We start from the raw sequence: 16,932 nt of genomic DNA on the forward strand, positions 1-16,932 counted from the left end.
TATCAGACCTCTTATGGGAGCAGTTTTCTTGGGCTGCTACTAAAAGGCTCTATAAAAAGTACTCAACACTCACTTGCAGTGAGGAAAGAGATATAAACTACTGATACGAGATGAGAGCAGGTTTGTAAATGTGTATAAAATCTGGCTGGACTCTCGCCAGAATATATGGGAACAGAAAATATCCCATTCTGCTCTGACAAGAAAATTTGAGGCATCCTGGTGTCACTCAGAGGTTAACAATGACAAACTGTGTGATTGACCCTGAATCTCAAAATAAATAGATGCAAATACTTTTTCAGTAAATACTCTAAATATATAATTGTTTCAGTTTCAGATTGGTGTTATCAGTCCGAGTTTACATGCAGTCACCAGTGCAATGGTAAGTTCCCTGTTTGATATTAATTTATCTCGCACTTTCAATGAAAGAATAAAGAAAAATGTCACTGTTGAATTTAAAGATCTCTGTTGTCTAAAGGTTGAACCCCGTCCGGTTTTCAACCTCAACTATAGAATTAACTTTGGACACTAACAGAGGATCAGAAAGATGAAGTCAGAACCTAATCATATCTGATATATGCTCTGCTTATGTCTTAAAACAAACCTATGAAGATGTGTAGATATGTTCAGATTTGGGTAATATTAAATGTTCGTTTGGACCTTGTGAGGTATCTGCCTGCATGCTGAACCAGTTTTCACTGGATTCTGACTGCAGCAGAATCAGAAACAATATGAAGATTAATTGGTTTCCAGATGAAAAAGAGCGTGTTTTGGAAATGTTCTGAAAAAGCAGATGCAGTCTTGTTGAGTTTCCTTAGTGATTGATATTTAAGCTTACAGTCAAGTGTTAGTCTTAATCTATAAGTGAGTGAAAGTTCAGAAAGAAATGTGGGAAACTTTGACTGACTGGATCTCAAGCCATGACAATTATTTCTGATTTTCTTAATGAGTTTTTAATCTCTGACCTGCAGTTTGCCCACTTGTAATGAAGTAGGTCTAATAGTTATATTTATGGCTTTGAAATATTTGACCTAAAGTCAATCATAGATGGGAAATATTACAGGACCATTCACTTATCCCTGTGGTGTTCCATCAGTATAGTTCGAGAAATTAACTGATGCTTGATCACAGTAAGCTTCAACAATAAGACCGTTAATCCGACTTAATTAGCGCTGGTAATTTTGTTGTTTTAGCACCAGAAAAGTGGGACCGTGTCAACCAGGAGTGTGCAGGAACGAACCAGTCGCCCATCAACATCGTCACCAGAAAGACGATTAAAAATGAAAATCTAACTCCTCTACAGTTCAGCAACTACCAGCAGACCTTCATAAGCTCCGTCGAAAACGATGGCCAAACCGGTGAGCTTACCATCTGTCGCACAGAAAATTGCCTCAAAAGCTTTGAAACTGTTTTGTGAGCTCTTTACGGTCGGTTGTTGTTCCTTCCAGTTCAGGTTGAAATTCCTCATCTCAGAACCATCTCAGGCGGAGACCTGCCAGCTACCTACAAGGCTGTGCAGTTCCACCTGCACTGGGGCAACAAAGGAGGGCCCGGTTCTGAACACACTATCGACGGGGAGCAGTATCCCATGGAGGTAACTCGCATTTCCCAGCTGGTTTATCCATCCATCCATTTTCAATACCTGTTTAAACCAGCTTGGGGGCGGAGGGGGGTTGGAGCCTTTCCAAGCTACATCTGGTTTGTAACACGGTTAAATAAAGTCAGGCTTAACTTTAGAGTCATACCACACTTACTGTGCTTTGATTGAACCCTCTTTTTGCACATTTACTACATAATTGGATGGTGCTTTAAAAAAGTTATGATTGTTTACACATTACATCAACAAATTAGGAGTAAAACAGGCCGGTCGTTTGAATAAAGTTGTTAAAAATGTTGATTTTGATTTATAAAACAAAAACAAAGGTACAAATAAAATGCCTTAAGCTCAATTTTAAAAGGTTTCTCATGCCATCAAAAGAACAAAATCAGCATGTGTTTGTCTATCTCAGTGACTTCTCCATCTGTCAGTGGCTGTGTTTTTTTTTTTTAACTTTTTATTTTGGATTTGGAATTTTGTACAGAAAGAAATAGAGAAAAAACAAAAACAAACATACAGCATACTCATGGGTGTAACAGTATAGGGTCACATTCTTCTCAATACATCGAAGTACAGTGTCACACTATTCCAGGTACAGTGCATACATGATCCATTTTTCCCAACGTTCAACACATTTCTCCAATTCCAATCTTAAAATATGAGTCAGTCTCTCCATACAATAAACTTCTTTCACTATTTCCCTCCACTGGTGCAATGCTGGGGGGTCAGTCCGGAGCCATTTTCGGGTTATAGCCTTTCTACAACATGCCAAGAGAATCTTTAGCAGATATTTGCATTTGTGAGGGACATATTCTGGTATTTTACCTAGATACAAAGTAGTCAAAGAGTAGTCTATTTCCATTCCCATCATCTTACATATTTCATTAGTTAATTCCCTCCAATATGGTTGAATTCTTTGACAAGCCCAAAAGACATGAAAATGATTAGCCATAGCGACTCCACATTGCCTCCAACAAAGCCCCGGACTCTGAGAGCCTGATTGCAAAGCTGTTATTTTAGGAGTGATAAAAAACCTCACAACATTCTTCCAACCAAACTCTCTTAATGATCTTGAGTTTGCAGTGGTTGCTTGTGTCTCACATATCTCCATCCAAGAGTCATCTGATATTTCTGTCCCAGACTCCTTTTCCCATTTTTGTTTGATGGATAATGTAGAGTGATTTTTGGAGGTTTGCATACTTTCATATATTCGTGAGATCAGTTTTTTAATGTTGTTTTTTTCATATGCTTCATGGAATATAGAGATCAGGTTATATTCTTTCCCCGTTTTGATTTATGATATTTTATTAAAGTAGTCTCTGGCTTGTAGGTATCTAAAAAAAAATTTCCAATCCAAATGAGTCAGAAATTGCCTTGTAACTCTGAAATTTACTGTTTGAAGTGAGTGAACAAAAGGATGTGATGCCTCTCCTAATCCACTGTTTAAAGTTCCCGTCCAGTCTTGCAGGTTCAAATTCTGGATCATATGCTACCCAATTAAAGACCCTGGCCTGTTTCTTTAGCTGCAATTTCCTCAACACCTTAAACCACAGTTTAACCGAGAATAGGGTCCATTGATTCAAGCTGTTATAATTCTTTTCTGCTTGGCTTTTGTTTCCTAATATTGATTGTATTGGAATATCTGTCTGTGTAATTTCCAAAGACTTCCATTTAGATTCATAATTTGGTGTACACCAGTATACTAAGGGTTTCAATTGTGCAGCATGATAATAGTCCTGTAAGCATGGTAGAGCTCTTCCTCCCCTCTCCTTCTTCAATTGCAGTGTCTTCAACCGTACCCTCGGTCATTTACCGTTCCAAATAAACCTTGAAATCCACCCGTCCCATTCATCAAATTGTTTGGGTGGTATCTCCAGGGGTAAGGACTGGAAGAGATAAAGAAATCGTGGCAACACATTCATTTTGATTATTTCTATTCTATTGCTCATATCCAGCGGGAGCATCGTCCATCTAGAGATGTCATATTTTACCGCTTTGTTGATGGGGCCATAATTAATTTCAGAAAGCTTCGACATATCTTTTGGTAGATTTATTCCTAAATATTTTATTGTGGGAGAGTCCCATTTAAAGTTGTACTTCTTTTTTATATCTGGATGGGGAGTATAATTAAATGTAAGGTTTGAGTTTTTTGAATATTTAGCTTGTATCCAGAGTATGAGTTGTAAGTCTTTAATAGACACATCAATCTGGGGATGCTCGAGTCAGGGGTTGTGATAAAGAGCAGGACATCATCTGCAAACATACAAATTTTATGTTCCTCTCCTCTAATAGTTGTCCCCTTTATCTCAGGGTCCTCTCTAATTGCTTGGGCCAAAGGTTCAACAAATAAGGCAAACAAGGTCGGACTCAGGGGACATCCCTGGCGTGTCCCTCTTTCTAGGTGAATAGTTTGTGACAGGTGTCCATTTATCCTAATCCTGGGTGTTGGAGAGGAGTATAACGATTTAATACATGTAATGAAGCAGTCCTTAAAGCCAAATCTTGCAAGTACCCTATACAAATATTCCCAGCCTACTGAGTCAAAGGCCTTTTCGGCTTCTAGACTGACCAACATTGCAACAATTTTGGTCGAAGTAACATGACTCATCACTTGTAATGTTCTCCTTAAATTATCCCGTGTCTGTCTATTTAGTACAAAGCCTGTTTGGTCCAAATCTATTAGCTCCGGGATAATAGCTTCCAGCCTTTTAGATAGGACTGAGGCAAATAGTTTATAGTCTACATTGAGGACTGATATTGGTCTATATGAGCTGCATTCATTTTTATCTTTCCCTTCTTTTGGGATGACAGAAATGACTGCATCCTTCCATGACTGCGGGGCTTCTCCTGTTCTCAAAATGTGGTTAAAGCAGTTAAGCAGCATGGGTGTTATTTGTGTTCTAAATGTTTTGTATAATTCAGACGAAAATCCATCTGCCCCAGGAGCTTTATTAGCTTTCAATCTTGAGATGGCTTTATTAAATTCTTCTAGCTTTATCTCAGCCATAATTTCTTTGTTCTGTTTTTCTCCTATGGATGGTATGTCCAGCGAACTTAGAAACTTCTCTATTATTGTGGTATCGGCTCTGGTTGGTTGAGTATACAAGTCCTTATAGTATAGTTCAAACGAGCGTTGGATGTCTTCTAGATTGCCGCTCATATTTTTTGTCACAGGGTTCCTAATTTTTTTATATTGTATTTTTATCCTGTTGTTTTCGTATCCTCCAAGAAAGGAGTTTTATAGCCCTCGATCCTGTCTCATAGTACTTTTGTTTGGTAAATTTAAGCTGTTTTTCAATTTCTTCATCATATATACCATTTATATCTTGTTTGATTTTATTTATTCTAGTTAATATTTGAGGATCTTTTTGTTCTGTATGTCTAATCTCTAGTGACTTAAGTTCCTCTTGTAATTTGTTAAGTCTTCTCTGTTTTTCTTTTTTACGTGAGGCCGTAAGGGCAATTATCTTACCTCGAATTACAGCCTTTGCTGCATCCCACAAAGTATTAGGAGACACTTCTCCATTATCATTATGCTGTAGGTATGTTTCAAATTCCTGCTGGATCTGTTTCCGTACTGCTTTGTCATTTAAAATGCTTGTATTGAGCCTCCAAAGTGTATTTTTCCGTTGGTTGTTTAGATATAAGGTCAAATATACGCCTGAATGATCAGATAAGTCTCTAATCCCTATCTCACAATCTCTGACCCTATGCCAGTCTGATTTATACATATGTAGTATGGTAAAGTGTCGAAGGTGGAATAAATGTGTTCAACCCTCCTAATCCACTATACTCCAGGTAAGTGTCCAGAATAAACAGGACAACAGAGAGATGCGTCTATCAACAAATTACAATTTTTATTAGAAATGATTTGGACACAGATAGGATCAAAATAGTATCGGAGCAATGCAGGCAGTAACTCCTCAGGCCGCCAATCCTAGATATCAGTTTTATGCATTTAGGACCCAAAACACTAGTTAAAATATGGCACCAATACACGTCTCACACTACACACAGATAAGGTGCTTAAAACAGTTCAAATCACAGCAAAACAAAAGCGCCCCAAAATGTACAATTAGTCTAAAATGGCAGTCTGAAGAATAAGTTGCTCAATATCAAATAAAAGAATGAAAGATGCCCTCTAACGATACTAAGGTTTTAAAACAAATAAACAAATAAAGAAATAAAATAAAACAAAAGCCCGTCCTAACAAACTCCTTTTATGGGGAGAAAAAAACAGCGACAGTCCCTTTATCAGTCTGAGGACGCCCGACGAGCCGCGTATCCCCGTCCTAGCCTGATTAACATAGACTTTCAAATCTCTTCGAGATTCTGGTCTGACCAAGACCATAACGAATACGATTCGAAATGGCCTGGTCAACCCGCCTCCCTCGGGTTGCTACTGGTTGTGGCCAGAAAAGGCTGTGCCTAAGCTTAAGACAATCACACCACTCTTTCCTCTGACGTATGATTTAGCTACCAGCGGGGCTAACTGGTAGATTAAACTCTTACCAAAGCCAGTAGGGAGCAAGCCAGGCGAAAACGTCTTTCCTGTCAAGAAACGATTCAAGGGCTGTTCTTTGCTCGATTTTTAACGAGAATCTCCCGTCGAACACTTTCATTACAGCATCTACAGCAGTGTCAAAAGCTTGACGCTGCTCCATGTTGATATTGAATGAAGCGCTTCCGTGTACAATCCATGGGTTGAGTGGCAGTTCAACCACGTCACTACCTTGAACCCGCCTTGGTTGGCGCTGCTCAAAGTTGATTGCTTCCCGACAAAGTGGGTGGAGTTCCCATTTTTTCGGGAACTCGAATCCACCTGAATGAGCAGTTGGCCTGAGTAAGTGTAGCAGAGCCAAAGGTGTTGCGTCACTGCGAGGGCGGAGCCTGGGTAATCCCCGTCCGCCAATCAGCCGAAACTAATTGCATAGAAAACATATTCCACTCAACATTCATTCCATTTGTATAAACCCTCATGCATCAGTATATAATACTCACATATACACGCCTTGTGTTAGTGATCAGTGCCCCTGCGTTAGCGCTGCAATCGTGGAACGCTGAGGAAATCAGAACGGTAAACAACAGGACGCACAATGCCACACAATGTGCGCATGAACAGGGATTAATTATAAACTGCAATATCGAAAGCGCGTGTACCTGTACAGCAACGGATTCGTCTATTCAGTGGCGACTGAGCACGGAAGCCAGGCGTCCCCTCACACTGGCTGAGTTCCCAATGACCCGGCAGAGGAAGAGAAAGGACGAATCCTGCTACCGGCGCACCTAAATAGCCTCCCCAGGTGAGGAGGCAGCGCTGCCTGCTGGCGAGGACCCCGTTACACATAAATAAGTAATCAATCCGCGAGTAAACAGAGTGACAAGGGGAGTAATATGTAAATTGTTTTTCTATGGGATGGGACTCTCTCCACACATCAATAAGGCCCAGTTCTGTAAGCGTTCACTGAACCAAGGTGGCGTTTGGGCTTTTCTTTTGGCGTTGGTTAGATGTATCTAATTTTGGTTGAAGTTGGATGTTAAAGTCACCACCAAGAATCAGGATTCCCTGTGTTTCCTTTACCATCAATTCGAATATTTTCTTAAAAAAGGATTTGTTACTCCCCGGGGGGGGCATACACATTAAATAAAGTTACTGCTTCATTATCTAATTTGCCTTTTACTAAGACAAATCTCCCTTCATTATCTTTCACCTGAGAAATGAACTCAAAATTTACTGTATTGGGGATCAGTATGGCCACACCTCTCCTCCGGCCTGATTTATGAAATGAATAATAGGTATTTTGGAACCCAAGCTTTTTTAATTTTTCATGTTCAGAAGAAGAGAGATGTGTCTCCTGCCAGTATATTATCTGCGGCTTTTCTCGCTTCATTTTTGCAATAATTTTACTCCTTTTTATCGGATTATGCAGCCCATTGACGTTTAGTGTGACTACTTTATACTCCTGGCGATGCATATCTTTTTCCAAACTGTGTAAACTTGTGTGACATTACCCATGACAACAAGAACAACAAACAGTGAACAATGAACTATAAAAACAGAAACCAAAGACTTCCAAGTCCGAAGTTCAAATAAAGCTTCAAAATGAGAGGAAATCCTCGCGTCCATCGAGGGCCTCTCTGTGTCCGAGATGGTACTCTGCACTGGTAACATTTAAACCCGCTCCCAATAATCGGTAAAAAGTTCTAACCTGTCCAGCTCTTCGAGAAACGATAGTCAGTGTCTTAGTAGCTCACCCACAGACGCTTCACTCTGCAGCGTCAGATGTTCCCGGAGAGGCGCGCTGAAAGCTCCGTAGTTTCTCCTTTATCCGTCCGCGATCCACCACCCGTCCGGACCGTTTTACACCCACCTTCTCCCACGTTGATAATCTCTGTTGTTTCTCCACGGTAGGGTCTGGCTCCGTCTCATTTTCCAGAGTTATTCCTCTCTTCTTTAGGTCCTTCGCAGTCTCCGCCGCGCTCTCGTAGATCCGGGTGCCGCTGTCAAAAAACACCTTCAACTTAGCTGGATGTGGCGCTTGGAAGCGGATACCCTTGGCTTTGAGCACTCTCAGCATTCCCGCATACGCCTTTCTCTTTTTCAAGATCTCGGGGGGGTAATCTTGGTCGAAGTAGATCCTTTTCCCCTCATATTGAACGACTTTTTTCTTCCATGCTGTGTGCAGCACCTGCTCTTTCACTCTGAACTCGAGGAAGCAAATCACCAGTGATCTTGGCGGTGCGCCTTGGGGAGGTTTTGGAGCCAGTGCCCGGTGGCAGCGCTGTATGCCGAGGTCCATGTCCGCTACCGGCATGCCGACTGATTTTATTAGCTTGGACACGAACGCTAACAGATCGGGCCCCTCAAGGCTGATTCATACTCGGCGCAACCTCGCTCATACTAGCTGGTCGCAAATGGCGCAAACGGTCACGTGTCCCAAAATTCCGCCACGCCCCCCTTCGCAAGCTAGAAAATCCTCGCGCGGCGCAAGGGCGCGCACACAACTTTTTTTCTGACTTCGCGCGCGCTCAACCGGAAACAGCTGACCAAGAAAAAGAAAAAATGAACACTGCAGAGACCGCGGTGACCGAGAGGATGCGCCTCTACAAACATTTGTACGACACGTCTATGAAGTTACACTGGGACAACGTTTGACAAAGTTCGTCTTGTTGCAAAGGACGAACATTCCACCTTCTCTTCTGTTTTTGCCGCAGCCGCTTAGCTCTGAGATACACAGTTCTACACCCAGAGTAAATTCATTCCTCATCAGATGTGCCAGCCTCTGCTGACGTGACACCACAGGTGGCATTGTGTATGCTTTCTTCGTATGCTTTTCAGCTTGTTTCCTCAACAGTGACGCTCCCTGGTCTGGAGAGAACTGCAAATGTGACGCATACTCGGCGCAAACTGCGCTTATGAGCTGAAGGAACTGTGAAGGGGCTGGCGCTTTCAATGACGTCATTAATGGTTCTCGAGCCAGAACAGTTGCGCGTTTGCGCCGAGTATGAATCAGCCTTCAGACTCCTCCGGTATTCCGTGTATACGAAGGTTGTTTCGGCGTGAGCGTGCTTCTAATTCAGTTAATTTAGCCTGTAAAGCCTCTTGGGTCTCTAATGCCTGGATGAGAGCCTCCCTCGCAGCTTCATCCCTTTCTTCAATATCAGATATACGTTGTTCTGCCTCCGCAACTCTGGCTACAGTAGCCTGTAGCTCGCTCGTAGCTTCTTCAAGTTTCTGGTTGATTTCTCCTTTAAACTCGTTCAGTTCCTTCTTCATGTCGTTGCGAAAAGAGCGTCGGAATTCACTCATTTCACTTTTTAGATCTGACCTGAGTGCCCAAATCTCGTTGTAGATGGCCTGCATGTTCGGGTTAGCTACTTCTTTATCAGCGCCGCCATTGTCCTCATTGCCGTCTTCATCTTCATATGTTTCGTCGGATGTCGCCGTTTTATCACGTTTTGAGCTTGGTTTAAGTTTAGTCTTTTTTTGCTTCTCCCCTTCCATAGTTAATATCAGTACGTTGTTTTTATCAGTAAGGCTTTTCTAAGGGGATTAAATCACACCGGGTGGGAGCAAGATTTTCAGGCAGCCATTAGGTTCAGCGCCACCGGAAGTCCCCCAGTGGCTGTGTTTTGATTGCTCCTAGTTAGTTAAATGTGTAGAAATCACCGTGGGGCATCTGATTAAAATGCAGACATGATGTACAGATCCAGAATATTTTTTGTAGTTTGTGGAGTTCACAGTTGGGAAGTTATGGTCCTATGTTCTTCACATTTGTTATTGTTATTGTGATGATGGAGGTTGTAATTGTGGTTTCTATAAAGTAAACAAAATCCAAAGTGCCCCTTAGAAACGTATGCATAGTGACTACAGCATTAATGGCTAATCATGCACTAACACACATGTGAAATAACCAGACACTACTACCTGACATTACCAAATAGATACCTAAATCTACACATATACGTTATTATACTGACACGCTACACTGTAATAGTCAACAAACTACCAAATTAGAAACATCATCTCCGTTTCACACGGCAGGAATAGTTATCACTTCTAAGTTAACTTACACGCGGCTAGCGCGGTAATCGCATTACACGCTATAAACTAAACGTCGGCGAAATATAAAGACATTAATCATAACATTCTACCATTAAACAGGTCACACACAAACGGGAAATGTCAAAGACTTACAGTTTCTGAACACACAACAACGCCCAACAGCATAAACAGTCCACGGAAGACAAGGGATTATTTTCTGATCTCTGCCTCTCCATCCACTGGCGTCTGTGTGTGGAACCCTCAGACTGACACTCCAATTAACTACACAAGTGTAGCCATAAGGGTTGCACGCACAGAACGCATGGATGGCCAGCAGGAGACTACCTGATCATGTGCACAGTCCCTAGTCCTTCACAACAGGCTGTTTTTTTAAATAAATAAATTTGATCAACACTGTCATTATCAGTTAAAGTGTTAGTTCGCCATTTTGCACATTAAGCCTTGGGGGTATTCTGGGATGAGTTAGAGATGTTCTGATCACAATTTGGACATTTGGTGCTGAACGGAGCATTTAGGTATCCACTGCTGCAGCCCCCCCACCTTTGCATTGAGTCAATGACCACTCAAGCAAACAATCATAAAACGGCATTAAACTTTCGTTTGCAGAGACATGAAATTCACCGTGTGGTCTGTGGTGGACAGCGATATATTGGCTCGAAAATCACCGCGAAATATGCTTCCAGAGAAGTTATATTACCATTATTGTCCGTCTTCATTGATTTGTATTGGTTTGACTAGTATTACTCCGCGCGACCGGAAACGGAAAGGGGTGTGTTTGTATGCAACCTGTAGTTTCTAGCCAGTTGCGGTCCCTTGCAGCACTAAGCAACAGCTACCAGTCGTGGAATATAAATAGTATGCTGAAAAATGGATACTGAGACATTTGCATTGGAGGACAGTCGTTCTACCTCTCTCCATGAGGTCTACACAAACAACACACTATCGCCACCTAGTGGCTGGATGTCTTGCTGCTGCTATTCAACGGTGTCTGGAAAAATAGGTCCACCAAATGCTATAACAACTGTTAGAAGGCACATTTCGCTGCGATTTTCGGGTCAATTTATCGCTGTCCACCACTGACCACACTGTGAGTTCCATGTCTTTTCAAACGAAAGTTTAATGCCGTTTTATGATTGTTTGCTTGAGTGGTCATTGACTCAATGCAAAGGTGGGGGGGCTGCAGCAGTGGATACCTAAATGCTCCGTTCAGCACCAAATGTCCAAATTGTGATCAGAACATCTATAATTCACCCCAGACTACCTAAAAACAGGGCTTAATGTGCAAAATGGCGAACTAACCCTTTAAGTCCTTTAAGATATGTTTTTTGACAATAAGAGCAAAGCTAACGTACCGCTGGATCATAAAACATCTACAAATATCACAGTTCCTTTAAGCTGTTGTCATATTCTTGTTTGTCCTGTTCAGGTTCTTCGTGGAGTGCATAAAGTGTGACTTTGTTAAAAAGCATTAAACTTAACATTTTCTCCCCAGCTGCACATCGTTCACATGAAGACCAAATTCAAGTCTCTCACAACAGCACTGAGAGATAAAGAGGGGGTCGCAGTTCTTGGATTTTTCTTTGAGGTAACCCTTTAAACCCTTTATCAAAGTACCAGCAGTCTAAGCGTGAAAGGAACCAGTTCTCACGTGTGTGTTTCTATTTTTAGAGGTCCAACAGTGCAAACCGAAAGTACGACGCCATCATCACTTCACTGCAAAGCATAAAAGCACCAAGTAGGTATTTTAGCTCCACATAACCACTTCAAACATGGCTGCAGGTCTTTGGTGCTAACTTTGAGGCTTTTCTGCTTTCAGACAGCAAGACGACTCTGCCCTCCATCTCACTGGCACAGTTGATCCCATCTGAGCAGAACATGACCTCCTACTACCGTTACAAGGGTTCTCTCACCACCCCAGGGTGCACTGAGGCTGTGATTTGGACTGTGTTTGAGAACCCCATCCCTCTGAGCTTGGAGCAGGTTAGAACAACAAACCGGATGATTTAGTTTCTGCCTTTTTAAATGATTTTCTGACAGAAGTACAGCCATAACAAAATATTCCAGATATTTCTGGAAGAATTATTGAGATACACTTTGGTAAGAAAAAATGATGCAATAGTTTATTCCTGCACAAGTTTACACATTATTAACGTCTGTCCAGAACCTGGAGCCTAACGTTTGTGTTGATCTTCTGCTGTTCCAGCTCAAAGCATTCTCTGAGCTCCAGTTCCGTTTTTGCAAGCCGATGGTGGATAACTTCAGGCCCGTCCAGCCCCTCAACGGCCGGAATGTGTACCGCTCATGCGGTGCCGGGATCCACGCCGAAGTGCAGGGATCACACACCTGCTGTTCCTCCTTGAGACAAAAAACAAAGGTGTTTCGAGGAAGGCTTTGTGAAAGGTGCTGTAAGGGTTCGATCAGCATTCATGCATGCCTAGTGAAGCACTAAGTCTTATTTCAGCGTTATGAATGTGCCATAAAGCAGGTTTCCAGGCTCTCCAAGTGATTCATCCAACCTCTACACCAAGACCCCTTTGTTATCTTGTAATTTTTTATGCCTTCAATCTAAACACCAACACACATATCACACTTCCACCTTGACCAATGTCAGATAAACTTATTCTCTGTTAATCCCAGAGTGAGTTGCCAATTGTTTACACTCTGAGTACGGGTGTCAGCCCCATAACCTGGCATGTGATGTGTTGTTCTTAACGGAGCATGTGAACGGCACGGAGATATAAATAGCACAACTGAGTCATAAAACAAGCTCCATTTCAAAGCCAGCGGTCAAAGAGTGAGCAGTTTGGATTTTCTTTCAGTGCACGGCGAGACTGTCAGGTGAACTCCTCACAGCCACTCTCTCTCATTCAGTCTCCTTGGAGGCAGGAAGAGGAAGCTGAGTGTCACAAGCTTTGAAATATGTGCTAAATAAAACTTTGATAGTTGTATCATCAAGACAAGTTGAAGGATGTGATTGTTGATCTGTGATCTTGGGCTTTGATGATTCAACACAAGCAGAGGGAGATCATTGATTTATTTTTTCAGCTGAAGATCCCAGGGCGCTGGTCCACTCTGGGGAACAATGACTTAGAACACAAGCATGAACCTTCAGTTCAAATCAGACTGGACTCACATTGGAAAACAACCCAGACTGCCGGTCTTAAGCCCTATTCGGACGGGACTAGTTTAATGGGGGGACCTGGGGTAAAGTAATAATAACCGGGAAATCTAGTCCCGTCCGAACGCGCCATGTCAGTAAAGATAGCGGAGTATGTCGGTAAACTTTGCCGAGAATTCTACCTCCTGTGAAACGGTCCGGAGTATCTACCATAGGTAATACTAATCCCGTGCGAATGCGACCTTCGGTAATAAGTACGGAATATATCGTCACATCCTTTTAAAGAGAGAAACAATTAGGTGTAAAATAGAAAATGACACTTAAGTTTCGTTGTGCAATCCTTTTTTTAAACTATACTTTACATTCAGGTAAAATAAGTATCCTGAGCAAAACTTTTGGTGAACAGTACTTTACATTAAGGTAAAAAATGAATAAATCTTCTGTTCTGTTATACTGTACAATACGTTTTAGTAATACTTATCATTCAGGTAAACAAACAAAAAAGTCTTCTGCGTTTGTATACAATAATTTTGGAGCAGAATGCTTTATATTCAAGAAAACTCCTCCCATGTTAGATGAATATTACAGGGATTTCTTGTCCCGTCCGAATTGGTCATTTCTTCTCCCTGGCGTCGTCTGGTTAACCAACATTACCATACGTCCCCCCATTGAACTAGTCCCGTCCGAATAGGGCTTTAGACATCACTTGAGAGCTGATATAACAATGTTGTTGTGTGAGTAATTTGTCAGATGATTATTGTAATGTGAAAAGTTTAATTAAGTCAATAAAATATCCTTCCATTCATTTTTACACCCCATTTTTTTGTAATGACCTGATTTTTTTCTATAAGGGACATTCAAATATAAGACCAGAAATAAGCTGCTTCTGATTTCTTGGATGTTATCAAAGGAAAAAAATGTCCCATCATTAACTTTGTCTAAACAAAACACAGATTGTGAGATGTGCTGACGAACATGAGATCTCCCACACAGAATGTACAGTACGGGTTGCCAGCAGCCTGCTGGACTCTCTATGTTATGATTTTCAAATAACTTGGAGGCCTATGTGTATGTGGGGGGAAAAGGCTTGTTTAATTCACCAGTCTGAGAAAGTTTAATGTGTGGAAACAGGGCCAAAGCAGGGCAGTAAATAACAGCAAGCTTTCCAACTTTTGGAAATCTCGTCTTCCTTTAGTCTTTGTTATTGCCTGGTACACTTCGCAATTCCCTTTGTTTACTCATCAATAATGCAAGAATGAAAACCCTTTCAAAACTATTTTTACTGGTGACTGCTTTCATTTTCTGCAGACTAACAAACTGATTCCTGAAACTCGGAAGAAGTATAGCAGCAGCTCAACTATGAAAGCTTGTAAATGAGAGGGATAGATGGGCAGATGTGAACTGATCATGAACTATGTGTCAGTAGCTGCAACAGCAGAGAAAATACATTGAATTTTGATAATTACAAAAATGAAGACTAAAGACTTTGATCTGATCTAGATTCAAATATCTCTGAATTAAACACCAGTCTGTGTTGATATTAATTCATCAGTCACAGACATCAGAAATAATACAGTATCATCATCATCATCATAGTTTATCTATAGAGCACATTTAAAACAACCTCAGTCGACCAAAGTGCTGTACAGAAGCAAAAGCATAATAAAAATAATCATAAACACTAGCAAGTATAGCAGAAATTGTGGAGACTTTTAGGAGCGACACGCTGACATGTTTGCCAACAGCTCTGACTTGGCTCTATGGCTCAGTCTCCAAAGGCTGCAAAGATGCTAAACAAGGATGAGAAAGCAGTCCATCATGTAGTTTGTGTGTGGTGATGGGTGTTTACTCCTCTAACAAAATTCTGGACAAAATACTTTACATTTTGTGAGGACTTGTCGGTTTTTTGGCAATAATTTAAAGCTGTGTAGATATTTGTTACATATCATTGCTGCAAAGTGAGAGCAGGGGCCTGGAGGTACGCAGAAACACCGCTCCCTGTGTGGTGGTGTGGAACGAAGAGGATGATCTGAACAGGTTGCAGATGACGTCAGAGAGTCGAGCCATTTGTCATCCTGTGTGGCATGTTAGAACCACTGGAGCTTCACAACAATCTGCAAGGATTAAAAAACACGGTGATCTAGTCTCACATGAATAAAGTAAATATAGTTAGAGATTTTTAGTTTAGAACATCAAATTTCATGCATGGATGTGGGAATAATCTTAATGTGTTTTGAAAGATCAGAATTTTTGCCACAGATATCTATAAATTCAAGAATAGGTATTTTGAACAAGGCATCAGTGAAAATATCTAGTTAAAGAGAGCAAGTCTAGATTTTTAACAGTCACGACAGAGAAAACACTTGAATTGAGAGGTGTCTTCCTCCCCTGCTGTACATAACAATGTGTCAAAAATTGTACATCAGTTTTAGACTGAGATCAAAATCTGCAACTCAGACTCAGAGATCTGCACAAAAATACGTTAAAAACACTCACAATGTGCAGGAATGGCGCCAGTAATACACTCATAATTCATTCAACCAGTCTTTTACTGGGAAGTCTGGGATAGTCATAATATTATTTTTTCTTCTGTATTGCTAACCATTTTATATTCGTTCAAACAATTATTTGAAAGGCTTCTTCTTATGAAAATAAAAAGCTCACGGCATTTATTCCGCTGTGGAAGTGTAGAGAGAGATATGAGAAAGAAATGTGGAGATTTGGGGCGCATTTGATCATTTGTCACGAACATTTTCAGCGAAGCGGCGCCTCATTACGTGTCTGCCGTTCTCGTTGAAGTGTCAGTGTCTGGCGCCATCTTGTGTAAATTACAAAGTACTAAAGCTAAATAAAGCAGGTAGGGTTTTTATCACATTTTATGAATAAGCTTATGTTTTTAACATTTTTCTTTCAATAACACTATTTTCCAGTGACACCACGATGTACGAGGACTTTTATATAGTTTTTTAGGAGAATAATAAAATATGCTAGCTGTTATCTGTGAACACTGTTGGGGGTAACGTTTAACGGAGCAATAGTACTAAAAAAATAAATACAAGAGTATTTCTCTAGTAATATATTCACGCTAAATAATGATGTTGTTTAAAAATATCTGTTTATTAATCTTCGTGCAGTGTAATGAAGGCAGCTTGAGAAATGCCGCTCTTAAATCATGTGACAACTCAGTGAGATCACGTGACTGAAAGTTGCCTGGCGGAGATGAGTAGGACTCTGAGCCTTATAAAAAAAGACCCCAAAACAAGACAACTTGCTGCCAAAAAAACAAAACAAAAAACAGATCAATCCTGGCTCGTGTTTCCCCTAAAAGATAAACCAATAATTGACCATGTTAGACTTTATATGAAGCATGTTTTACTAAATTACTGCTTTCTTTCCAAGGAAGTTTGGGTAACTTATGCTACATTTGGGTCTCTCAAGTTGAATAGGGAAGTAAAAAGTTTCATTATAAATAATATATTTTGTAAGTTTTTGGCTATGTTTGAGCTTTTTTTATTTTCCTCTTGGATGAAGAAGTTAAGAATATTTTGTCTAAAAGAAACTGTAATTTAGTGAGTTATGGACGAAACAACTCATGCCGACTTAAATCAAGAATGTTTTATTGATACAACATTGATAAAATACATCATAATATCT

At 40.8% G+C, this 16,932-nt stretch overlaps 1 protein-coding gene across 1 annotated transcript; it reads left to right on the plus strand.

The window, feature by feature from the left end:
* The first annotated feature begins 1,343 nt into the window (after positions 1 to 1,343).
* Positions 1,344 to 13,974, plus strand: LOC142401940 (carbonic anhydrase 4-like). Its single transcript, XM_075487390.1, has 6 exons — positions 1,344 to 1,355; positions 1,451 to 1,591; positions 11,653 to 11,745; positions 11,829 to 11,895; positions 11,977 to 12,140; positions 12,364 to 13,974. Exons 1-6 carry the CDS (start codon positions 1,344 to 1,346, stop codon positions 12,607 to 12,609), a joined length of 723 nt encoding a protein of 240 aa, XP_075343505.1. The 3' UTR covers positions 12,610 to 13,974.
* Positions 13,975 to 16,932: the final 2,958 nt, after the last annotated feature.

This window comes from Odontesthes bonariensis, chromosome 16 (genome assembly GCF_027942865.1).
Source record: "Odontesthes bonariensis isolate fOdoBon6 chromosome 16, fOdoBon6.hap1, whole genome shotgun sequence".
In the NCBI taxonomy this organism is placed as follows: domain Eukaryota; kingdom Metazoa; phylum Chordata; class Actinopteri; order Atheriniformes; family Atherinopsidae; genus Odontesthes; species Odontesthes bonariensis.